Below are 25,727 nucleotides of genomic sequence, written 5' to 3' on the forward strand. Positions count from 1 at the left end.
TTAAATATAAGTGAAAAACTTCTGCCTAACCCTTAAGTTCTATTTGTAGGAACAGAGACAGTATCCATGTTTGTCTATGGATAAAAAAATCCCCACATCAAATCTAAGCAAAACACACTATGGAACATTCATACTAAGTTTGGTTCTAAAGTAATTGGTCAAACAGTGTCAGAGGAGAAGATTTTTGAAAGTACTAACATAAAGTAACATTACAAATAGCCAAAATTTGACCAAAAAAAAGCCATAACTCCATCATGGAATAACAGATTTTCATGAAAATTTATCACAGATAGATGTTATTATGCTGAACACTGTTTGGCATAACCTAAAGTTTTAGAGATACATACAAAAAAACTGCTGTTGACTCCTATTTTCTATTTTTAGTATAGTGGCCATGTTTGCCTACAGATCTATCACCACATCACTCATCAATTCTAGGCAGAATACCCTAAGGAACATTCATACCAAGTATGTTTCTAATTGGTTGAGTAGTGTCAGAGGAGGAGATTTTTAAAAGTAACATTAAAATGCGTCCAAAAAGGGCAATAATTTCAACACTGCATAACAGATTTTCACAAAAATTTGACCACAGATAGATCTCATCATGTTAAACATGTTCCTTTGTCAGAGTTTGGCTAAACCTAACAGTTGCTGTCTGACCCTTGTGTTCAATTTTTAGTACAACAGCCATGTTTGTCTACGGATAAAAAATTCCCATATCAGTTCTAGGCAGAATACCCTAAGGAACATTCTTACCAAGTATGGTTCTAATTGGTCTAGTTGTGTCAGAGAAGAGTTTTGAAAACAATGTTGACGAAGATGACACATGCCAAGTGATGACAGTAACTCACATCGCCTGATCTTAAAAGTCAAAGTCAGGAAGAAAAGACCTATAAATCTAGACCTAGTTCAGATGAAACTTCAACGACTTTTTTCAACAGCATATTTGGTATCGCTCACCCACTGATGTGGCTTCTCCTTATACTGTAAAGATGATGCTCACCCTTTGATGTGAGCCTCTACTAGTACTATTTTCATGGTTGCTCACATTTGTGTTTCTGTTACAAGAAAATATTTGCTGATTATCAAAGTTTTGTTTTATATGAGCCAAGGAGGACATGTGTGGAATCCATCAACGAAACTAAAATTCCCCATTAACATTTCGTAAAATAGGGCTAAATTGCCTTTAAACATTTTTTTACATTGGAAATATGAACAAAAATATGTCACAATGGACCAAAGTCTGAACATAATATACCCAGATAATTTTTATTGATAATTTTTTAGATACCTTTGTCAACCCTGACTTCTACTTTCATTATTAGCAGGCAGTGGAAAAAGCATGTGTACAAATAAAACAAACTTAAATGTTTTAAATTAAGGTCATTGTTTTTTAATTCCCTGATGTAAATGATGTTTCAATAACAATGTTGTTTTTTTCTCAATGTTACATAATAAATGCAGTAGAGAACATTACGGTACATTTGCCCAATTAACCAAGCAGCCAATGAGTTTTTCAAAACAGATAAAATTTTGATAAACTGAAATTTAGCTTCCTGGCTGGGCATTCCTTTATAAAATCCTTTCATTGCTTAATGCACAATTAGGGGACAACAATTTGATTCTGAGGGGGGAGGGGGTCCTGGCAAACTCCATGAGGTCCAAATATTTATTTTTGAAATTTTCAACCACATCCATACATCAGTGCAAGATTATTTATTTCCATTTCCCTGTATAGTCTAGCGATCTGGACAAGGGTAAGAAAATTCATTTATTTTCTAGGAAATGTAGGCCAGAATATTTGTTTTCAACTTTTTCAGGGCCAAAATATTTATTTCAAAAACTGGCAGGCTCCTAAGAATCTATTATATGGTTGTCACCTTATAGACAATAGACAATTTTATTTGCACAAACACATTTACAGTAAATGGTTATGGCATGAACAAAAACAGAACAATGTAATATACGTTACATATAAACTAAATTTATGACCATGGTGCGACAGTGGTATAAATCTGATCAAAACAGATTAATCTACAGTTTTAATGTTATATATTAATATAATTTCTGTTAAATTAAATTGACCTTCGATTCCAACATTCACTCATGAATTTGATAGTTATTTTTAGTATTTCTATAGAGCTACTGTTTAATATGTATGCTATGTCTCTTGGTGTGAGGTGAGGTTTTGATGAAGAAATTGAATTATGGTTGTCCAATTTCATTCTGTATTGATTTCTTTGCAGTGAGAAATGATATATATCCTCTATGTTCCCACTATCACATGATTAACGAAGACGTTTTTTTCTCTCTATGTTTTTGTACCGACCCCTTTCTATTTTGAAGAAAGTACAGAACCAACATGTATTTAGTCTTACAAGAAAAAAATGTTGCAAAATTGTTAATGTGCACTCTAAAATGAGTAAAGAATGGTTTAGATTTTCTTGACCAAAACCTCATGAGGATACCAAATAACAGCTTTCAACAGATTCATAACACACTACTTTATTGATGTTTAACCTTACAAAAAAGTAATACACATTGCCCAATAAAACCTGTATTTTTTAAGTAGTGCCTACTGGGACAGGCACTACTTCTAAAACCTTGCTTTTTGCCATGTGAAAGTACTTGTGCCAGTTAAAGACAGTTGTGGACATAAACATCTCAAATAATGTATCTTCCACTTTACAGCAAGTAATTTGCTTGTTTCTGAGCGATTTTTTTGTGATTGACTGTTTCTTTTGTTGTATTTCTTAAATATGTTGCAATCGTTTGACAATTTGGTGTTTCAATTTTAGCAAGTAAAGTTTTACTTTTAACATCTGAGTCACGAAATACTTAGATGATTCCTGTTTAAAAGACTTGCAAAGCAATCTTATACCATTAAAATATGCGGATCACTTTAAGTACTGTGTATCTTTTTGTTGCTGTTCAGAGGTTTTACGAATAGGTATGAAGAGCGCCCTGTATAAGTGCATGGAAACACAACCACCTGCCGTCGGTTTCAAATGGCAGCCATATTGTTTATGTGTTGTTGGGTTACGCTCGGGTATTTCCGTTTAATCACGACTTTATTAGCAACGGAATAAGCCGAAAAACTCCGATAAAAAATCGATCTTTTCCGTTAACATCTGGTTCCCGATTACTATTATTCCTGATATAAATGTATTTAGAACCAGATACAAAGAAATCATGTCGCTTTCCAGGGTCAGATTCAACGGAACATTTGTTTACGCTAGAAATGCTCTTCGTCTGCATAAAAGCAGTCAGTAATTAAATCTTATATAATATTGAAAATTGTAAAATCTAGTCTTTTATATAGTAAATTCTAGTCGGCACAGGAGAAAATGAGCCAATGTTATAATTTACCCAACTTACATGAATTGTAAGATTTTAACCCTTTGAGTGCCAAAGCTTTTCCTTGATTTTGCCAAGAAAGAATTTGAACATTCAAATTCAACTGTTCTGCTTATGACATCGACAATAACCTGACGTTACAAGAAAGGGCACAACAGCGGGGCGATCAAATGCGGAAACCAAAAAAAAGGCATTGCATATGGGATTAATCTCTTAAATGTTTTACGAATGTAATTTTTACTGTCAAGTTACTCAGTACATGTACGCATTGACATATGTACATATACATGTACGTACTTAAAAATGAAAGAAAGAAAAAAACTATAACGAACATAGGTATGATATAGTTAGTCATTTCAGAAAAGTGCTTTCAACTTGGGGGTTTTCTAAATAAATCTTATTTACCCTCTTCATAGATCAATCCAAAAGGGGGCAGGAGCTGGGTTCCCCCCTAAAGTCGACAAAATTCAGTTGATAACATAAAGGAAATCACTGAGCCATGACGGAGTCAGGCTTCCTCTTACGCCACTTTCATGTATCCTAACTTAAGGAACTACAATATATGAAATGATACCTTCTGCAGGTCAAATTCTCAGAAAAGGAGCCTTTTTTTTTTTCTTCTGATGTAGCTCGATATGTTGGATGAAAGGATTTGTTTCTGTTATCGGGTTAAAAATTTATAAGTTGCTGGATCAGACCTAGCTTAACATGTTTTGACTACATTTCATTTCCAGTCAGACTAGAGGGAAAACAATCTTCTTTCTAAGTATAATTCATTCAGATCTCGTTTTTTTTTATCTTGAACTTTATGAATGAAGCTTTAAAACAATAAAAGGAGTACTATCAAATTTTATACATTACAATTATTACTTGGAAGCTGAGTTATTTTCCTCTAATCAGAAAAAAACCTTTCGTTATTACAAAATGTGCATGTAACTAAATTAAATTTTCTTAATCATATTTTCAGCTAAAAAATTGTTATGTGCAATAAATGTCAACTTTAAGTGAACAACCTTATCAAATATTTTGCAATTTTATCAAAATACGTATATTTACATGTATATAATGCATCGTTGAAATTATATATTTAAAGTTTATCATTTGTTATTTGTTGCTTTAATTGTGAAGAGTTTTTATTTTTTTGTTTTGTTTTTTTTTTTATTTCCTCTATACGAAATACATGTGATTTAAATCGATTGCCCTGAAGGTAATATAAGAGAGAAGTAAATGAAATGTGAACATTTGATCAATAGAAAATGACAAATAGACAAAAGATCAAAACATTCAAGAAATGGATTTGTCATTTTTCAATTTACCCTGTAAAGCACCCCACACATCATCACGTTCAGATTTGTGACGTCATTTACATTATTGCAGAACAATTGACTTGTTGAATGTGTAGACAACAGTTGCTAAGCCTGTATATAGGCTCTTTGGCATAGTAAGGGTTAAGTAATGCTCTTTCATACATATATGCCATGGGTTTGATTTCTCCCTTTCTACAGACAAACCTGTGTATCTAGAATAAAAAACTTGAGGCATAGCTTCCCCTGGATATGAGAAAGTTCACAATAATAGTTTTTAAAAGTGGCACTAGTCACTTTTGGGATTCAGAGTGGCACTTTTTTGCCATGTAGTTGTGAAATGAAACACCGTTTTAACGTTGACATGCTTTTTTAAACTTTTAACACATATTTCAACAAGTATTTTTCTTACAATCATTTTTTTAGAACCAGCAGCTTATGAATACAGATGGGATGATGATGTTGACCACCTTTTACCTGAACATTACAAACAGAGGTGTGAAGAATTCATGAGGCGAGATCCTACTCCTGTACATTACAGAGCAGCTAAAGAAAGGTTCAAAGTCAATCCTAAAACAAATAGATGGTATGTATTATATGTATGTATTAAAAAATATCTACATTGTGTATCCTTAATTGTCAAATGTTTCCTCTCTGACACATCAGTTAGAATAAAAATAGGAATTAAGAATGTTTCGTTATTAATGTAAACTTTGTACATCATCATAGATAAAATGTAAATAAACAGACAGTATTGAGCCACTCTTAGGCCGAATAAATTTATACCTCTGTTTCCTGTTACATAGAATAGATGCAAATGTATGGTTAAATGCAACAAATGCACCATCGTATAACCCCAATAAAAGTAGTAAATACTTACAGAGATCACCAAAAGATCTTCAGTAAGTGTAAACACACCTTCAAGTTAGCTCTGAAAGGCCCCAACAATGAAAGTAATAAAATCCACGGTAACAGGACAATGACACTCCTTCAAAATAAATTAAAAAATTTGAATAGTGACACAGAGACACATTTGCCCATGATTAGAATGAAATCATTCAATACTAACCAATTATCATGCTCCAAGCACAGTAGACAACTTGGAAATAGTGGACAAACATAAAAAATTGACAAAATTAGATTAAGGCAATGCAAAATCACAGAAAAACATGCTTCATTCTTAAATTACTGGTTGAAAATTTGGAATTTTCATGTTAGAGGCATGAGTCTGTTGGGTTACAGGAAACAGAGGTATGGTTTTATTTGGAATTTATTTTGTATTGCTTTGTCAAAATTTTCTTTGATCCCTTGAGAGTAAACTTCTCTGATATGTGCATTAGGACCAATTTTCTTGGATTAACAGATTATCTATTGTTTACTTCACTTCATCACTGACATGAGTCCTCCAAGATGTATATTTATCTTGTTTTGAAGATGACTCTTTCGTTATTTATATTATTATCTGTTCAAGATCTGGATCTCCTTGAGAAATTTATCAGACTTAAACTTGTTCAGCTGCGATTCAATCATAAGATCATAGAATTTTACATTCATAGAAATACATGTAAATTCAGGTATTTAAAAGAGGCAAGCATAAGAACCTATAAATGTAGCTATAAAAGTAATGACTTTATATAATGAAAGTTCTTTAATTCATGGATACCAATTTTCATTGAACAGGGGAGAAACACAAATTAGTGGATTCTTGCATTCTTGGTTTTGAGGTTTTAGGTATACACATTAATGGAAATCTCCTTTTTGTTGGGAACCAAATTTCAAGGTTTGGCTTACGCACAAAAACCACGAAAATTGGTACCCCACGAACAATAGTACTTTCACAGTTATCAAAATGAACTCATTCAGAAACTGAATGGCATTTTTTGATTGATTTTGTTCATAATGTCCCTGATTGGTCAAGACATATTTTACAAGTACACTGTGATGGATGTTGTTTATGAGGACAAAAGTTGAATTTCTGAGTAGGTCCTTTGTTAAGTATTCAAAATGTTTTCAGGGAAGTAAATCAGAATGAACCAGTACATGTAGTTTTTCCAGAGGAATGTAACAATGGTCTGTGGGGAGGGGAAGGCATTGTGGTTGGAGATTACCTGGCTAGATGGAAGAGGAAACGTACTATGGAGTAAGTTCAATTTTCAGTCTTTTTAGAATGGATACTGGTGTAAGACAAGATCATGCACACTTGTCCTTTACTAGTTATACATTTTTGTATATAATAAAAAAGAATCAAGGGCTTTAGCGATTTCACAGGGATTTGTGTTTTTGCATGTTAATCTCATAATGACAGCTGTTAGAAATGATGGAGGCATTTTCTCCGACTATGGGTAGGTTGCATGTCAATGCAGGGTTATGCAGAATAAATAGTTACATGGTAGCATGCACTTTCCCCAAAAAAAGTCTTTAAATTTCTTCCACTCTTGGGAGAAATTTAGTGTTTTCACTTATCCCACTTAGAATCTTACATGTAACATCCAGTAATAAACAGCATTACTATGGCCAATTTTTTTTATTTAAAGTATCATCACGTGTTTTAATGATGGTACAATGGAATTCCAAACATTCATTTGCCTATAGTGCAAAAAACAAGTGTAACACTTTCTAACACCAGTCAGGAGACAGGGAATTGAGCAGAAATTCAAGGAATTACGTCGGATAGGCACAATTCACAAAACTAATTATTTATCACAAAAATGTGCATGGCAAAGAAAACAATATGGCTTACATGTAGTTAAATACAATGTATGTTAGCAGTAAACCTACTTTACATGTTTTATTTACTAATTTCAATGTACCCAAAGGGGTTACTACAAAAAAAGTCATAACATTATAAAGTTGCTTAAAAAGCAGCAAAATATAAAGTTCTCAACTGAAAAAAAGAAATAAGCTAAAGAAAAAAAAACAAGTTTTTTATTTTGATGACAGGACAACCCTGAATATCAGATCTTGAGGTGCATGCTTCAAAAAATAAATTATGAAAAATTTATGCCTAAATTTAATTTGTTAAAATGGTATGAAGCAGTGCTTTAGAAATTTATTTACCAGTAGGTCTTTTCCCACAGCTGATATCAGTGTGCAAAACTACCGGGTAAAAATGTAACTCACCACAGGTAACTGGAAATAGGAAATATAAAGTCCTGTTTAGTACTTATAGGATAATTAATTGGAAAGAGTGTATAACCAAAATATGATCATGAGTGCCGAAGAACATGTAGATTTAACAAGTGTGAGGAACTTGTTCCTTTCACGAGTTAAATCTTATTGTGTTCTTGGCTCAAGTGATCATATTATGGTAATTCAGAATGACCAATTGATTATCATATTTATTATACAGATTTCCTCCATTATTCGTTGCTACTTTTAACATAAATTTTAAATTTTGTGTCGGCAGAATGATATTTGTGTTGTGAGGCTTTGTGATGTTTGGCGGGAGAAAGTCCACAGAGTGAAATTACAGAATCTATTTCACAGTTTGAATTATCAAAATTTTGTACACAGGGAATATTTTGGTAAAATCAGTGCAATCTATATGATAAATGTACTTAAATAAGCTTATGTTTCAAATAACTAAATTGTAGAATACCTTTCCTATGGAAGCCATGTTTACGGAGGAGATATTATTACAGTGAGATTTTAGATAAATGGTACCATATGATTGTAACAATGAGGACGTGTGATCTCATTGATGAAGCCTATGGTTTTGACAGTTATATTCTAAAGGTAACTTTATTAAAGTTCTTCGTTAGAACAGATTTCAAACTTTCAAAATTGATCCTGCTTATCTTTGGTAAATGTAGTACTTCTGTTTAAAACATAGTTTTCTCTTGAAACTCTTTTGCTGTTCCAGATCATTACTTCTGGTGAAATAAAAACCATGTTTGGTTTTTCTTAGTTCTCATATACTGATTTGTTCAATGGCATTAGTGACATCATCAGTGTCCCCACACAAAACTAAGGATATCAGGCATGAATTACCAAACACATGAAAATGGATATTTTTAAAAGATCAAATACTATAAATAGAATAATAGAAAATAATTGCAATATTAAAAAGTAAAAAAAAATCAGACTGTCTACTTAGTGAGCAGTTGGTCATCACAAATTTCAATCATGTAATTACTCCTGGCTAAAGACAACAAAATGTACACAGTAAATATTTGATTATTTTCTTGATAAAGAAAGTACAGAAAATCAGTGTCAAGACATGGCAATAGAAATTTATAAAGGGAATGTATTGATATGTAAAATGGCTGAAATCCAGTAAACATATTCAGAGAAAAAAACAATAATATTTGAAATGAGAACTGTTTCATGATATCATTTTGAAAAAGAACCGTTATCAGATACACAGCATCATAAATCATGACTGAATTAACAACAATAACTTTTTGTGAATTATTCTCTATTTTTGTTCATTCCTGCTGTTGATAGACGCATGAAAGAGATCTGAATTCACGTCTTGGTATGAAGTTTAAACGAGCCATGTTACTAGCCTTAGTTAGAAAAGATATGTATCCAGATGACCCAGAGAAGAGAGAAAAGATCTATAATAAATATAAGCAATACATTATACCAGTGAGTGATTATAATGTGTATTTGGTCATTTTCAGATTCAATAGCAACTGTCTGTTTTTGAAAACTTGTTCAGTCAGTTGGTGATCAGGAGCTGTTTTTTTTACCGAGGTTTGCTTAACTGGGGGACTCTAACCACAATAACCCTCCCCTGTGTCTGCCATGTAATTTCTCAGTTGACGTATTATTGAGTCAGAGACACTGGCTTGCCTTTAATGATACTATTGATATAATCTGTTTAATTTCTTATAATTTTTCCCCTTCTGACAACTTTTGCTGAAGGGAAATTAGGTTTCCATTTTGTCCCTCATTTTTTTCCTTATGCTTGCTGATATTTATTTGATATTTGGTACATTCATTAAACATGACAAGTTACAGATTAAGTAAAAATTGTTCCATTCCTTTTTTTTACTGAGTTATGGTACTTGGACTTAAAAAAATCATGCAAAAACTAAGTTTTCTACACTTTTCTTTCCCTACGCAACAGGTATACATGTGATATTTGGTACATTTCTTTGGTAAAGTTCAGATTTTGTTATTTTCCCTTGCTTTGTTGAGTTATGGTCTTTGATAATAAATGCACTCAGTATTCCACACTTTTCTTGCTAACAAATTTTGCATGAAGTTTGCATTCTGTTCTCTTCAGCTGATTTTTCTTCCAGGAGGGGACTTTGTCATGCCATACAGTACTCTCAGATTGCATGTTACATCATATAAGAGTGACTTTTTTGTTATCGTTTTGAAATTAAAGGAATTAAATAATTGAAAAGAGAAGAAAATTGAAATTAAATCTTCATAATATGATAACATTATAATTGAATGAAGTTGTTTGAATGGCCACAATAATTTTTTTGTTTTTGTTTTATTTTTTTCAGGAAGAAGAGGCTGAGTGGTTAGGTTTAACTATAGAAGAAGCGGTTGAAAAGGGCAGAGAGATAGAGGAAGCTCTTAATCAACCAATACCTCTCAAATATAAGCTAGCCAAAGCTTTAGCTTACAGATTACAAGGTAAGGGACATGTCAACCAACTCCTCTCAAAATGAATACATTTTTTAAACAACTGCAAAAGAATATTTTGGTCAAATAATGGTATTAACCTGCTGTCGTCTGCATTGTTGGCATCTATAAACTTTCAATTTTGTATTGAAATCCCTTCCTGCGTTTTTTTTTTTTTTTTGATTTACATCACTTACATTTTTTCAGTAACAGGAATCAAAGGCAAAGCCCTTTGATTAGCATCCATACAGCAAAATTTTTTCGCCATTAGTTGGAATGTCAAATTTTGTGCTATATTGTTTCCAAACTAGTTGTATCAATAATAACTAAGTCCCTATGCTTAAGTTTGTGAAATACTAATATTGTGTTCACACTTATGCCACTGAACAGAGTTCAACATGCTATGGTCATATCATGGAGCTCCTAACTGTGTCATGATCGATGAAAGCAGGTCTATCAGCTGTTTAACCTGTCCATCATTAAAAGGGGGCATATAGTTTATGTAATCTGTGGCTCAAAAACTTATTAATCATTATTTTTCAAACAATACAAAGCACACTGTGAATGTGCACTTTTCATTATGAAAAAAAATTGCCAAAAGGCCACAGGTCTGGACATGTCATTGATCTTGATAAGTCTTCTTTTTTTCCTTCAACAAACCTTTAACATGTTCTCTCTTTACAGATGTTTCTGATGAAAATTTCCAGGAAGTGAAAGAAGATGATTTAACTAGTAAATTAAAAAAACTTAATCCATTTGGCAAATCAAAAGATAAGAGAAGCTGATGACAACTACATGATTCAACAGTATTGAGTGAATGAATGAGTGAAAACCACATATGAAAGTGAAATACAGATGTAAACTCTGTGATGTTTTTATTAGTGATGGTGTCATTTGATAATGTTGACTTGAATAAATTTGGTATAAACTAAAGCCAGTAGTTTATGTCCAACTTAAAATTCTAGTGCTTAAGTGCTTCGTAGGAAGATTTAAAAAGTTAGAAGGGTCTTACAACAGTGATTCAAAGATGCACCAAGTGGATTGGTCATATTTTAGTTTACTCATTTGTTTATTTTATATCACTATCTCATTAAAATGTTTACATATTTCTTATCATGTGTGTGACCTGGTTCTGTTCAGTATCTTTATTGCAACAGAATGTATTTATCTTTTATATGTATTTTATTAATTTAAACATGTATGGAAAAAGTCAAAATATGCCATTCTGCCAGGCAGATTAAAAATCTATTTCATTAAGTCTTTTATATGTGTCAGAGAAATACAGGTTTTCTGCAGCTTATTAAGAAAACAAATTCTGCATATGTGTTGAAGACTAAACCCTAGTCACCTATAACAGCCCTGGAATGAAATCTGTAACATATCCTTAATGATTGATGGCATATGATTGACAATGACATATTTAGGAAATGGATGAAATAGATCCATATCACATCCACTACACCCCCTCAACTCATACAAACCCTCAAGCAAACGTTCAGGCTGATATGGCTGTCTCTATGTCCAGAATGGATATGGTGAATATAATATACATAGATATGAAGTTTAGAAGTAAATGTTATGTACCATTCAGTGAACTTATTATCTGTCATTATGATCTTTGTAACATTTACTGACTTTGTTTATTATGAAATATATAATAAGAATCTGTATTGTTGTTGTGTAGTGCTTTTTTTTTCAAAGTGTATTGATAATAATTTTGTGAGTACGGTAGGTAGTCTAAGATCTATTCAATTTAAGATACTGTAGATTATACAATTATTTTGAATTCTAAATACCAGTTTTTTAATAGTGTGTGGAATAATAGAAATTTCCTACAGAATCTGTACAAAATGTTTTAAACAAAGTGCCTTTATTAAAGTTCAAATATCTCAAAATTAAGTTCTTGACCTTTGTTTTTTTATATTAGAATTTATTGGTATGTTAATTCAAGGTAAATTAGAAATATCTACATAAAAATATTATTAGGTATGATCTAACTGTTTAAAATAAATATACGTAGTTAAAACTTGGCAAAGACATTTGTGTGATAATTGCGCAGCTAGGTGGTATGTTAATCAATATTTCAGACCCCTAAATTTACGTGTAGTTAAGTAAAGAACCATGTAATAATCAGGCAGATCCTTTATAGTATTAGTTATAATGATGAAGAAAAAATGAGTTATTCTTCTTTGTGGACTGTATTCAATACATCTTAAGCCTAATATACATAGAAAGTTCTAAGTACCAAACATAAAATACAAACAATGGTTGAGGTGATACAAGCTGCAGGAAAAAACACAGAACAAATGATGCTTTCTACATTTACATATGCCATATTTTAATTTAACTACCTTTTTGGTCACAGAACTGTATTTTAGATATTTACTAGATAAAAAATTTACTATCAAATTAATTTATAATAGTTTGATGCTCTGCACCTTGTTTAATAGAAATATCTGGAGAAGAAAAATATGCTAAACATTATGCTTAAATGGTGAGAATTTGGTATTTCAGTAGGGGGTAAGGCTTATTTATTGTAGGTTCAAAAACTCTTCTGGAGCTGGCATGTCTTGTTTGTGCATATATGTGTAACTTAAGTGTCTTCATTTCTGATTTATCAAGGGACTTTAACCTTTTTGAAAAGACTTTTGGTATGTTTCTTGTGTAATATTTTTTTCCACGGTGGCCAGATTTAAAAAAAGGGAGGGTTGTGATCACGCCATAGTACTTTAACCCACCACATTTTTTGCCTGCCCCAGGTAAGGGATTTCTGGCCTCTGTCTTGTTTTGTTTACACTTTCAGTTTACTTTTTACGTTTCTGGAGTCAATTTTGCTGTACCTGTATATAATGTTGTTTTGGTGACAGCTGCAACCTGCCCTGTGGTATGAGGGTTATCATGTCGTTCATTGAAGACCAGTGATTGGCTTTGAGTTAACATATTTCATCCCGATGGGGTTGTTGTCTTTTTGACATGCTCACCGTATCCATTCTCGTTATATTTTATCATGGACTTTATATTGCATATTATTGTACACTCCCTGATTTTATAAGATCTACAATAAAAAATTATGCTACTAAAACGACTCTGATATTGGCTATGTCTCTTTGAACTTGTTTGGACATTTTTTTTTTCTTGGGTAAGTTAAATTAAACTTTTATTATGGATGTTAAACATGCATATAGCATTTTTTTATAATTCGATATTCTCTTGACCCTCATGTGCAATAGAATAAAGGCGGATATATGAAAATCTGTAATTACATCGCCTAACCTTTGAATTTAAGTAGACCACCACGATGAGAACGTGATATATTAGCGATAAGTTTTCGAGCTTAAACAGCACGAGACATCTGGTTTAGATGCTGCAAAATACAAACTTGTATATTTAATTTTTTTATTTAAAAAAAAAGACCTAATTCAATTAAAGGTGTGAGGTCGAGAAATGGACTCTTAATCAAGGTTTTTGATTAATCCACCCAAGCTTGTAAAACTAATATTGAGTAATCTCTTTCTCATTCATACCAATTAAGTCCACTCAGCCTGTAATAGAGTATTATGAGCACTGCTTAGTTCTTGGGTAATTGACACCACTGAGCAATTTTGTCTATAAATCCTTTATTTGTTAATAAGCTGGCATACGCTTCTCAAATATAACTCATTGAACACTGAACGGTAGAAGCTAACATAGTCTAATATATTTGTTTTGGTGACCAAACCTATCTTTTAAATTAAACTATTCATGAGAAGGATATACATGTATTAAAATGAGGATCCCCGATAAGCAAACGAACATACAGACTGACGAACGGGTAAGCAATGTCTAAAGAAACATGCTTTCTAGATAATTCTCGGGTGGTTGGAACCCTCTTTTATTGGAATATATTTGTATGCATAACTATGACAAGAAATGAGCATCTATAAGTTTTGTGTATCCGCCCCTAATTTGTTCAACAACATGATGCATAATTTAGTAGTACAGTATAGCTAATGAGTCAAGTTCTGTAAAATTACCAATTAACATAAGTTTTCATGGGTTTTTGCCTGAATTTGAATCAATCTTAAGTTTTAAAAAACACGAAAACAGTTTCCGGCGTAGAGACGAACATAGATGGTAAAGAGAAATTGTATTCATAGGAACACTTTTTAAAAGTATCAAGATTTCAGATATGACGCTGAAATAAGTGTGAAGTTTCCATTTTCTTTATTTGTGAAATTTCATATATCTCGAGTTGATACAGCACAATATACTGTTCGTGTTACAATGGTTGAATCAGATCTTAATCATTCCGAAGACAAGTCGATTATTCCTTTGGGTTAGTCTAAAATGTCAAGTGTTCTTTTTTGTGTGTCGATGATATACTGCTCCTGGGTAAAATTGTTTCTATGTTGTCGAATCCTTGGGGGATATTTATCTTCTTTACATCGTAATCATGTACTTAATATTTGGTTTTGTTTTTGCAGTTGAATTGGAACCATCCAGAGATGACGGTGGACAAGGCACAGAAATCACTGCATCTATCCATTAGCTCACCCGACATCACAGCGTATTCTACGGCTAATCTGAACTTTTCCATGGAAATCAACCCAGATAGTCTAACAAACGATACCGAAATTGGTGAACTGATTCAAAATATTGTTTTAAGCAGTGACGATAACATATCCGATTTCGATGACGCTATGTCAACAGATTCGGACAATGAAAATGTTCCCGAAATTGATTATCAAGAAGAACTTCTTTCGCGGTGGTATTACTACGCAAGCTTTGTGTACCAGAAAGATTTATCGAACAGAGAGATCGATGGTTGTGAGAACCCCGACGCATCACAACTAGTTGGCGGAATTATTAACACAACAGAAACAGACTCCCCGAGGGACAGTGATACTACATTTGCAATTGATGACACTTGTGACAAACCGAACCGCCCAAATTCAGAAAATAGCAGCATTGAACAACAAGTTACAGACGATTTGTTATCAAAGACACACTATCTGACGTTGGACTTTTCTGAACTTGTCAACGAGTCTTCCGTTTCCGAAATAAAAAACTTTGTTCCTAGAATGACAGATGACAATGAACCGTGTGTTGGAAATACAGAACACTGTGATCCGACACTGAATTCTGCAGATGTCAGTGCAGATCCTATTTTTTTATCTTGTGGAGATCGTACAATGTCAGTCATTGCATCCTCTTCTATATGTATGGATGAATTTAGTCTTGCAGATTCCGAACTAGATCCAAGTGAATTGATGCCTAATAAAAAGGTACACATTCTTCGACGAACAACGACTTTATACAATCTTAACGCTACCAATCATCAGCCTATTACTAATTCATCAAAGACTTCAAATCGTTTGTTAAAAGCAATGAAATCTGTCAAACGAAGCCTGACTCCTACACGGAGGGTGAACAGTAGATTGTGTAACGATAACGATAGCGACGGACAAGAGCTTGCATCTCCATCTCAAGATATACAGTTACACGATAGGCGTACTGTAGTAAGAAAACTCAGGAAGTTTAGGGACAGTTTCCGGCGTAAAGACAAACACCGAATACAGACTCTGGCTATGCTTTGAACATAAAAAGATTTGTAATTTATTAAGAATTTGTTAGATGTAAAATTTCTCATTGTTCACTTAATAGTGCTAATAAATCTTGAACTATCAATTAGTCTTAGCTCATGTTTTCAGTCCTTTAAAAGTCAGTTAGCAATGCGTCGTCTGACTCCATGTATACATGTACACTAAGTAAAACCGAAAAAAAGATAATACGTGAATATGAACCGTTCAGTCAGATTCTGAAAGAAACACAGTATACAGATAACGAACGAACAAAACCTTCATTAACTGACGAATTGAAAAGAAGATGGGGTATAATTTTTGGCCTACAATTGCTATATTTTGAATAACCCAATACATATTAGAAAGACATCGCATCAATGTATGTTACCATATAAAACATGTTTAAACTATGTGTTTGTTTTTATTATTACTATTTTTTTTGTTTTTTTGTTTTTGTTTTTTTGTTGTTTTTTTTTTGTTGTTTTTTGTTTTATTTGTTTTTTTTGGGGGGTCCTGTCCGTTGCCTTGTTATGCTGTGGATACGCATTTCGCCTGGTACAATTTCATACGGTGTAACAGTGATAAAACCAAAAACAACAATCGTACACTGTGGTTTTGCCAATAGGTCAATTAGGACTACTTTTTGATGGGACACTGGGTCACAAAAAAATTTCACTGCGATTATAATACAATAGGTGGACTTAAAATTGAAGAATAGAATTACGAAAACAAAAGGGGGTACAAGCATAGGTATATACTGTGATACAATACGAGAATATAATTATGTTATGGTGACAAATGCAGACGTAAATAAGAGAGGTGTAAAGGTACTCAAAAATCATGTTGGAAGTATGAGTTAGGATGCATGGGGAACGAATAGAAAGTTTTAAATTAATTCGACTACCGGCCGCTGAATGGAACTCGATCAATCTGTGATCAAAATCAATTTTGTGTACATAAAATCAAATTCCGTCATAACAAAATCATTTTTGTCGTACAAAATTATGTTATACAGATTTGTTTATGATCACTTCAATTTTGTGAGACAAAATTCAATTTTGTGCGACAAAAGTCTATTTTGTGTCACAAAATTCAACTTTGTCTATTTTGTGTCACAGAATCCTTTGGATATGCAAATGAATTCTCTCTCATTGCGATTTCTGTAAGGCGGCCTCTCATTGGATGTAGTAACCGCGGGTCTCGCAGGTTTCCGATTACTTCCAGCAAGGGAATATCATATGGTTGATGCACTTTTCTGCAAGAGTTATACTTTATTAGGTATTACTTACTTTTTGCAGAATAGCTTATCACCCATATGATATGTCCTTGCCCGAAGTAATCGCAAGACCAGTGGTTACTATATCCAATGAGAAATCTTCTTACAACATCGCGATGAGAGAGTTCATTTGCATATCCAAAGGATTCTGTCAACTAATTTGCATACAAAATTGACTTTTGTGACACATAATTGAATTTTGTCTCACAAAATTGACACAAAAGTGAATTTTGTTTTTAATTGCACGCAAAAGGGATTTTGGTATGACAGATTTCAATTTTCTGAACGCAAAGTTGAATTTTGTGACAAAATTTAATTTAGTCATAATATTTCTCTGTTTTTTTATGCACATTAGTTCATGGAATCCAAACTAAACTAATTCCATACAAAATTGACTTATGTTACCCAATATTCAAATCAGGTAACAAAAGTAAAGTTTTTGATACAAAAATAAATTTTGACATGACAAAGGTAACTTTTGTCCACTGACAGATTTCTTCGTTTACAAAATTAAATTTTGTAGTATGTTATAAATTTTGTTAATCTCAACTCATTTTTTGTTGAACAAAATTCACTTTTGTCTGTACAAAATTGAATTTTGAGTACAAAACCACAAGAGTCCCATCCGGCGCCCCGTATCGATTCAATTCAATTATTGAAACAAGAAAATTATGTAAACAGTCAACATTTTGTGTCTTCATAGACTTTAAAAAGGCTTATAATTGGGTTAATAGAAATTTATTTTTTACCAAGTTGGATGAACTTGGATTAAGTTCAAAGATGATGAATGCTTTATATGCTATATAATATAAAGTTCAATCTCGTGTAAAATTGAATTGTAGTATGAGACTGGGTTAATGTGTTTTCAGGACTACAACAAGGATGTATTATATCACCCTTGCTGTTTAATATTTTTATTAATGATCTTGTAGATGAGATTAAAACCTTGAATGTTGGTGTTAGATTAGACGATGCTATTGTCTCTAATCTACTATACACAGACGACATAGTGCTTTTATGTGAAAATGATTTACATAGAATATTAGATATTTTAAACCAATGGTGTCAACGTAATTATTTAATTGTCAATATAGCAAAGTCTAAAGTTGTTCATTTCAGACGACAATCAATGTCTAAAACAGGTTTTTTTTTTTAATGGCGATAAGATGGAATTGGATAAATATACATACCTTGGATTAGTTTTAAATGAATATTTGAATTATGAATATATGGCTAAAACTGTAGCTAAGTCTGCAAGTAGAGCATTGGGTTTATTGAGTATAAAGCACATGGTGGTTCTGACTATTCTATTTTTACAATACTTTTTGATACTATGCTGATGTCTGTCATTGAATATGGTGTCTCAATATGAGGCTGTGGCGAATTTTTTAAAAGTATTAATGCAGTTAAAAATAGAGCAACGTGTTTCTGTATGGGGGTTGGTAAATATACCTCAAATCTTGCATTATATTGTGATATGGGCTGGAAGCTTTGCATAGTGAAACAATGGTCAAGTATTTCTATAATGTGGTTACGATTTATAAAAAATGTGTAATGACAGATTGAATCAGAAAGTTTTTTTTTTTTCTGTGAGCCTACAGACATTGTATCAATCGAATTAAAAAAAAATTAACTTTAAGAGTCCATAGTAAATTTAGAGAGTTGAATGTTAACCATTTTTATACTACTGACTTTATTGACTGATATATGTTCTTTTATGCAGCTTAAAATCTGCCATGAACCTGTATTAAGTAGGAGAAATATTTTATACAAGTAAAATGAGTATCAGTGTTTTATGTTTTGTACCCTACTGTAATTTTATTTTAATGTACAGTCTATCATAACTCTTTGAAAAGAGTGGCTCTCAATACATGTAAATGAATGCACATGTTTTTATAGGCAATGATTTATATTATTAACTATAGTCATATTGTTTGAAGTTTTCTGAATTTTATGTTGTGTATCACTATTTTATATGTATATGTATGTATATATGAGAGGCGAGACTTAAATAATGAATAGTATGTCTGTCTGCATACATATAGTAATTTGTTCACCCGACTTACCAACATTCTTCTCCAAAGCCAGGCGAGGTATCTCAAAAGATTGGTGTAGAAATTGATATCTTAGATGTTCTAACCATTAATGGCTTAGTAACAAAAACGACAGTTAGGATCTGGTAGTTCCTGTGTCATTGCTTTATGCAACGTCTGTAAAATGTTAATGTTTTGGTTAATTTAATGAACTCAATTGCGCAGATTGTACCCAAACTCGACAGGAATGAACTACTACAAATCATCCATATTTTTTCGTGGGCTTGGCGGATTGAGATAACTACTACCATTACATTTTACCATTTTTGTTTTTTTTTATATATATAAAGTCAAACTTGACTATCATGGTTGTTCATTGTTGACATTTTCCCGTTCATTTCTCGTTATGACGATGGAATCTCACAATTTCATGAACTGCGGATTTTGATAAATCTATATAAATATGAACCTTTTTAAAATGTCGCATGCAAAAGAAATGAAAGAACCCAATTCTGACAAAAAATGGGTTACAAATACTTTTCATCCATGTAAGCAACTGATTCTATATTATCATTCATAAAATTCAAGAAATCGTTACAGTCCCTATAGATACCAGAACATATTTCCACTGATTGTTGGTTTTCGCGTACATTCGCCGCATGCACATGTATACATTTTAAGACCTCCCGTGATATTTAGTCAATTCAACACCTTACACAGAACATAAGTGATTTAGAAGCATACTAACAAGAATATTTAACAAACGAAGAAACTTTCGAAATGGCCCGTTCGATGACCCGTAGTGCGGGTGAAATGTTCGAGCTTGTTGTTAAAAGTTTCTCCTAGCAACACATAAAAAGTAATTTGGTTACCATATTGAATATGTTTATTAGATAACACATAATAAATTAAAAGCACTAATTTATGTCAATAACCAAAAAAAAAGTAATAAATGTAAAATTACGTTAACAGTTCATAATGTTGCGAGTGTGTGAAGTCGTCGTAAGTCTTTTCGTCGGAAACTTTCCCGAAACCTGTGTAGTTTTCTTGCCACGGCTTGTTTGTCGTGAACCTGGAAACCTGATATTGCGCATTTCTTTGATGTGGGTCTTACACAGAACTCTTTGGGATGTTGTAAAGCATCGGAGTGGGCAATATCACTTTTAGTTTTTTTCTTCAGTCCTTGTTTCACGTCTTTAATCGCTTGAACGAGCTTAGGGAGCTTTGCTGAGTACTTTTCCTTTGCATGTGCCACTTTCTCCGTACACACAGGGAATATATCGTTTTCTTTGGTTTGCGCTATAGTCTGTAGAGCATCTGTTTCTATACCGACCACGTCTTGGCGAAATGTAGATGGCGCAATCGTAGACAAAAAGTCAACAGATAAACATCGGTTGTCGTCGTTCTGGTAACGCCGGAGATAATTCCTATGAAGAACAGTATCGCGATTTTCATCGATTGACCATGTTTCGGCTTCGGTCAAATTCGTTTTCCCCCTGGTACTTATTGACCATTTTGAAAAATCAAGTTTGTCTTGCACCATTGTCGAAGAAGCACAAGGAATAAAATCATGTATCATTGTAGATTGAGCCCGTGGAGTTTTTACGTTCGTGCTAATGTCATCTGAGAGCATAGTTTCTCCTGAATAATCGATCATTGTAGAACTTGCCATTGGAGCCAATCTTAGTTTAGCAGGCGGCAATTTTTTCGAGCCACTGAATAGCGATCGTCTAGCGTTTTGTCGTCTGAATGTGCCCCTGCAAAATTGAGCTCCACCTTTGGCTTTACTATCAAGACAATCTTCGGCTTCAGGTCTTCGTGTTAATATTATTTCTGTCGATTTGACCAAGTTATTGTCTTGCGTGAAATCAGTCCAATCATTCAGTGACGTGTTGACAAGGGTGTCTGACTCATCAAAAGACATGCTCAAATTAGTGACTCTTGTGAGAGACTCAATTTTAGAGACGGATGATGGTGTCACTGGACAAGGACTATTCTTTGCCATCTGTAAAAGAAATACAAAAATGTATTAAAGAGTGTAAAAGTTTAAGACAAAGACACGTTACAGTAACGAGCTTCTACAACTTAACTGTTTATAGAACCATTTGATAAGTCCTATTTATGTCAACGTATCTTTTTAAAGGCTTAGGGTTTCTTTGGGGGGGATGGGGGGAGAGGGAGGTCTTTTTTTGTCGATCAGTATCAAAAGGACTGGCGTTTTTTGTTTTTTGTTTTTTTGTTTTTTTGTTTGTTTTTTTTTTTTTTTTTTTTGTCATTGTACAAAATCTTGACTAGAATATTATCTATCATATATTTTTACTATCGTTATTGTATACTTACCACATTATAAAATAGTTGTGATCTTGGCCTCGATTTCAATGCCTTAGTAGAATTTTTCAGCGCTGGAAAAGAATAAATTGTTATACCTTAAAAGCATATTGCAATTTTTTTTTAAATGTCTAACGTTTGAACAAAGAGCATGAAGAATATGGCTTGTGAAGTGAAACACGACAACTAAATCTTGTACGACTAATAAAATAATACATTATCGGTTTTCAGGATGATTGAATAAAAAAATTCAGATATACGTTTGAATAAAAACAGATGTTTGAACAGAAATTTACATATACGCAACGTGTAGTATAAGAGTAACTAGATCTAAGAAAACTTACCTTTTGGGCTGAATGAGAGCTTCATGGTATAAGTTGAAAGTTGTATTAAATTATTATGTCTTGAAAAAGAATTAGTCAAATTTGTAAAGTGTCATAGTTTTCCAGAAATATATACCCCCTTTTTATAGGTTTTAACACTTACTAAGTTCGTATTACTCTAACACCTTTCGAAAATGCTTAATTAAGTACATTATAGTCAATAATTGGAGATGCTAGTTTTTACACCTGTTATAATGTACCTACATATTTTGTTCCTGCAATTACACCTTAATTAATCTGTTAATTGATCGAAAAGAACCTCGTTACAGGAGTTAATTAGGACCTTAGATTTTGTATTGTTGGCATGGAGGATTTTTACACCTTTAATAAGTGAAATTTACACTCTCCATAAATTGCGTACAATATGAAAAATATTCCTTGAAGTAATTTTGTCACTTTTTAAAAAGATACACTGAACTAAATAGAGATGAAAGAAAACAAAAAAACACAGTTATGTCGGTCATTATCCGTAAAATACATAACAGGAGAACCAGAAAATAAACAAATGTAGTAATAAACAAATAATCTACGAACAAAATATGAACAATCCAATGAATAAACAAAATAAACAGTGAATCGATATTTTAAGATCAAAATATAAATGTTAATTATTTTCGCAGCATCCATATCCAATGCAAGAACATGAATTTGTCTTAATTACAGTATATTAGCAGAAATAAATATAACGAAGCTATAGAAATGCACCCCACAACGATTAACAAGAAACACAATTGTAATGCATGCACAATTAGTATTTTGGTCTGCATCATTTTGAAATTAATCTCTAACAATTTGAATGCCATTTATAACAACTTAACGTTTTTTTGTCTCAGTCTGTAGACCCAGTTACCGGCTAAACGTTTGCCGAAAACATAAAGCATCGGCCTAAAAATGCAACAATTTAATAATAAAATAGCATTTTTAATCGTTCTTTGAATGCAAGAAAACAATTGAGAGGTTTTAATTTTCGATTCAATTCAATATTATTTTTTTTATTGGAAAGAGCACATAACAAGCGTCTCGTATTTTTTTCAAGGAATTTCGATTTAAGAAATCTGATAGTGATTCATCGGTAGTGTTATCAGGGATTTCATATCTATTTCGTAGAGAATTGTAATGAGGACAATTTAACAAGAAATGGTATTCGTCATACGTTCGATCCAAACTGAAATTTACAAAATCTTTCATTTCTTGAGTTTTAGGTTAAAAGAGCATGAAAAGCTCAAGCAGAACAATAGATCATTTTTCATTTGCAGAGACCGAATCGATTATCATTGGATACTTTTATAAACCTTTATGCCAAAAAAAAATTCATTATTTGAAAGTTTCTTTCAATTTATTAGGACTTTTAAGATATCAAGAATGTTATTTGTTACTTTTGCCTTCAAATGCAATTACTGTAATAAGGAGTCGTCCTACAACTTGAAATTAAATGATGATTTCCGCAAGTCTTATCATAGGAATCATTTCATTAATTGAAAGTTTCTTTCTAACTGTTATGATGCAAAAACTTTATTCGTCTTTAATGGGTAATAACTCGCACATGGAGTCGTTCTACAATTTCGACAAAGAGAACTTTATAGGCCTTGTCCCGAAGACAATTTCTTCTATTAAACGCTCTTTTCCATCTGTTATGGTTTTCAAGATAATGCCTGAATAAAACGTCATTCCTTACCTTTCAATGCCAATAAAATGTACAGAATACAACTATCACTATATGATGGGAACAGAGTAAGGACTAACACACCGTGATGTGAAAAGAAAAGGACTAACGCACCATGATGGGAACATACATACACACCGTGATGGGAAAAGAAAAGGACTAACACACCATGATGGGCACAGAATAGAACTAACACACCATGAAGGGAACAACACCATAATTGAAACAGAATAGGACTAACACACCATGATGGGAACAACACCATTATAGAAACAGAATAGGACTAGCACACCATGATGGGAACAGACTAACATAACATACCATGATAGGAACAGACTAACACACCATGATGGTAACAGAAAATGACTAACACCCTATGGTGAGAACAGAATATGACTTACACACCATGATGGGAACAGGATATAGGACTAACATTCCAAATTTTAACAGCTGGGAAATGGAAAGATCTTTTATAAAAAATTGTATTAGGTCTAGGTAGAAATATGCCATTACTTCATGAAGACCTTAGACTGTAAGGTTGACATTTGTATTACAACAGTTAATAGTCTGGTACTAATCCATGAACAATTTACATTAATAGAAACTTTTGTTAATTTACTCGATCAAGATATGACAACCATTTAAGTGAAGAAAACACGAAAGAATATGAAACAGAATAATCACAATAAGATATAATTTTAACGACTCTTTTTGCCTTTATAATTCTGTCCGAGTCTCGTTTTATAATACATCCTCAAGCTCTGCTACAATAATCTGTATAAGGTAAAATATAAAAGTTGTAAAATAACAGTCACATTTGAGATGGTAAATACACCTTGAATTTATTTAAACGTCGGTAACAGAGATATTTCGCATGATGAAAAGGATAGACCAGAGGATAATTCGCTATCAAATTCAAATTTGTTGACGGCTATGCTAATAAGAACTTTTGAAAAATTGGACGAAAATTAGTAAATCACGTAATAAAGCTTGTTTATTGGGTCGTAGCTGACAGATGCCAGCAATAAAAATCTGGATTTTTTTTTCAGTAGAAGTCAGGGGATGGATATGTTTTTCATTTTAGAAGAAAAACACATATTTATGTTCATAAAAAATGAGACCATTTCAGGTAGTTAGTGAATCTATCCCTTTTTGAGGGACTTATCTAATGAATTTTGTTCACTTGCTCATTCCAGGCTTTCATCGATTTCTACACCAAGAAATTTTGGGGAATGGAATTTACAATACATTGATTTTTATTTTTGTATTTGAAGATCTGTTTTAAACATGAATTTAAACACTTAGGGTTTGTTTGTTTGTTTGTTTTTGTATTTATATACATACTTTGGGTTTCATACCGTGACTAAACAACACTTACATCATTTTGTAATTTAGTACATATGCTATTTATATCCTTGGTATGACAGTGTAAAGTAGAGTCGTAAGCATACAAGTCATGGGAAGATTTGGGTTTTATTTTACACATGATGGGGACTTTGTAGGGTTATACTGGTCTGGAGCTGGCATGTCAGTTAACTACTATTAGTCCTCAGTTTGTACACTTGTGTAATTTGTATTCAGTTTCTTTATTTTTGTTGTAACAAGAGACTCAGACCTGTTTGAACTGATTTTCAGGTGTGTTTAATTGTATAATGTTTTTAAACAGTGCCCAGATTTTAAAGGGGGATGGTTGTGATCACGCCAAAGTACTTTAACCCTTCTTGCATTCTTTTTGCGACTGTCCCAAGTCAGGAATTTCTGGCCTTTATATGTCGTGTTTCATTTTCACCTTAAGTTTATTTATATTACTTGAGTATAAATGGACAAGTCTTTCGATGTGTCTTTAGCTGTGTATAATGATGTTTTGGGGCCTGTTCTTTCGTTGTAGCTGTGTATAATGATGTTTTGCGTGTATAATGCTGGTTTTGGGCCTGCTCTTTCGCTGTAGTTGTGTATAATGTTGTTTTGGGGCCTGGTCTTTCGCTGTAGCTGTGACGTTTTTGGGCCTGCTCTTTCGCTGTAGCTGTGACGTTTTTGGGCCTGCTCTTTCGCTGTAGCTGTGACGTTTTGGGGCCTGCTCTTTCGCTGTAGCTGTGTATAATGACGTTTTGGGGCCAGCTCTTTCGCTGTAGTTGTGTATAATGTTGTTTTGGGCCTGCTCTTTCGCTGTAGCTGTGACGTTTCGGGGCCAGGTCTTTCGCTGTAGCTGTGTATAATGCTGGTTTTGGGCCTGCTCTTT

General features: G+C 32.8%; 3 protein-coding genes and 1 long non-coding RNA gene across 9 annotated transcripts in view; 3 read left to right on the forward strand and 1 right to left on the reverse strand.

The window, feature by feature from the left end:
- Positions 1-968, forward strand: part of LOC148604273 (uncharacterized) — a 41,242-nt gene extending 40,274 nt beyond the window's left edge. Inside the window, exon 4 of the long non-coding RNA XR_015916196.1 lies at positions 385-968. This is a non-coding gene — a long non-coding RNA (uncharacterized LOC148604273). The remainder of the gene's footprint in view (positions 1-384) is intronic.
- LOC148604272 (uncharacterized) overlaps positions 1-3,039 on the reverse strand; it is a 71,343-nt gene extending 68,304 nt beyond the window's left edge. For 5 of the 6 annotated variants that reach the window (XM_088550820.1, XM_088550821.1, XM_088550819.1 and 2 more), the window contains exon 1: positions 2,882-3,039. The gene's annotated coding sequence lies outside the window, so the exon portion shown is untranslated. Of the gene's footprint in view, positions 1-960; positions 1,059-2,881 lie in introns of all 6 variants that reach the window. The other variant, XM_088550816.1, reaches the window with a different exon arrangement.
- Positions 3,040-3,135: 96 nt separating this feature from the next.
- On the forward strand, positions 3,136-11,912 carry LOC148604274 (large ribosomal subunit protein bL28m-like). The gene is made up of 7 exons (XM_088549624.1): positions 3,136-3,265; positions 5,088-5,247; positions 6,676-6,801; positions 8,255-8,396; positions 9,108-9,251; positions 10,124-10,256; positions 10,929-11,912. The coding sequence occupies exons 1-7, from the start codon at positions 3,193-3,195 to the stop codon at positions 11,027-11,029; spliced, it is 879 nt and encodes a 292-aa protein (XP_088405750.1). The 5' UTR covers positions 3,136-3,192; the 3' UTR covers positions 11,030-11,912.
- Positions 11,913-14,425: 2,513 nt separating this feature from the next.
- Positions 14,426-15,899, forward strand: LOC148604275 (uncharacterized). The gene has a single exon (XM_088549626.1). The coding sequence runs from the start codon at positions 14,729-14,731 to the stop codon at positions 15,818-15,820; it is 1,092 nt and encodes a 363-aa protein (XP_088405752.1). The 5' UTR covers positions 14,426-14,728; the 3' UTR covers positions 15,821-15,899.
- The last annotated feature ends 9,828 nt before the right edge of the window (positions 15,900-25,727 follow it).

The sequence above is a fragment of the Perna viridis genome, chromosome 10, assembly GCF_037379345.1.
Source record: "Perna viridis isolate PV_CMFRI_1.1 ecotype Kerala chromosome 10, ASM3737934v1, whole genome shotgun sequence".
In the NCBI taxonomy this organism is placed as follows: Eukaryota; Metazoa; Mollusca; class Bivalvia; order Mytilida; family Mytilidae; genus Perna; species Perna viridis.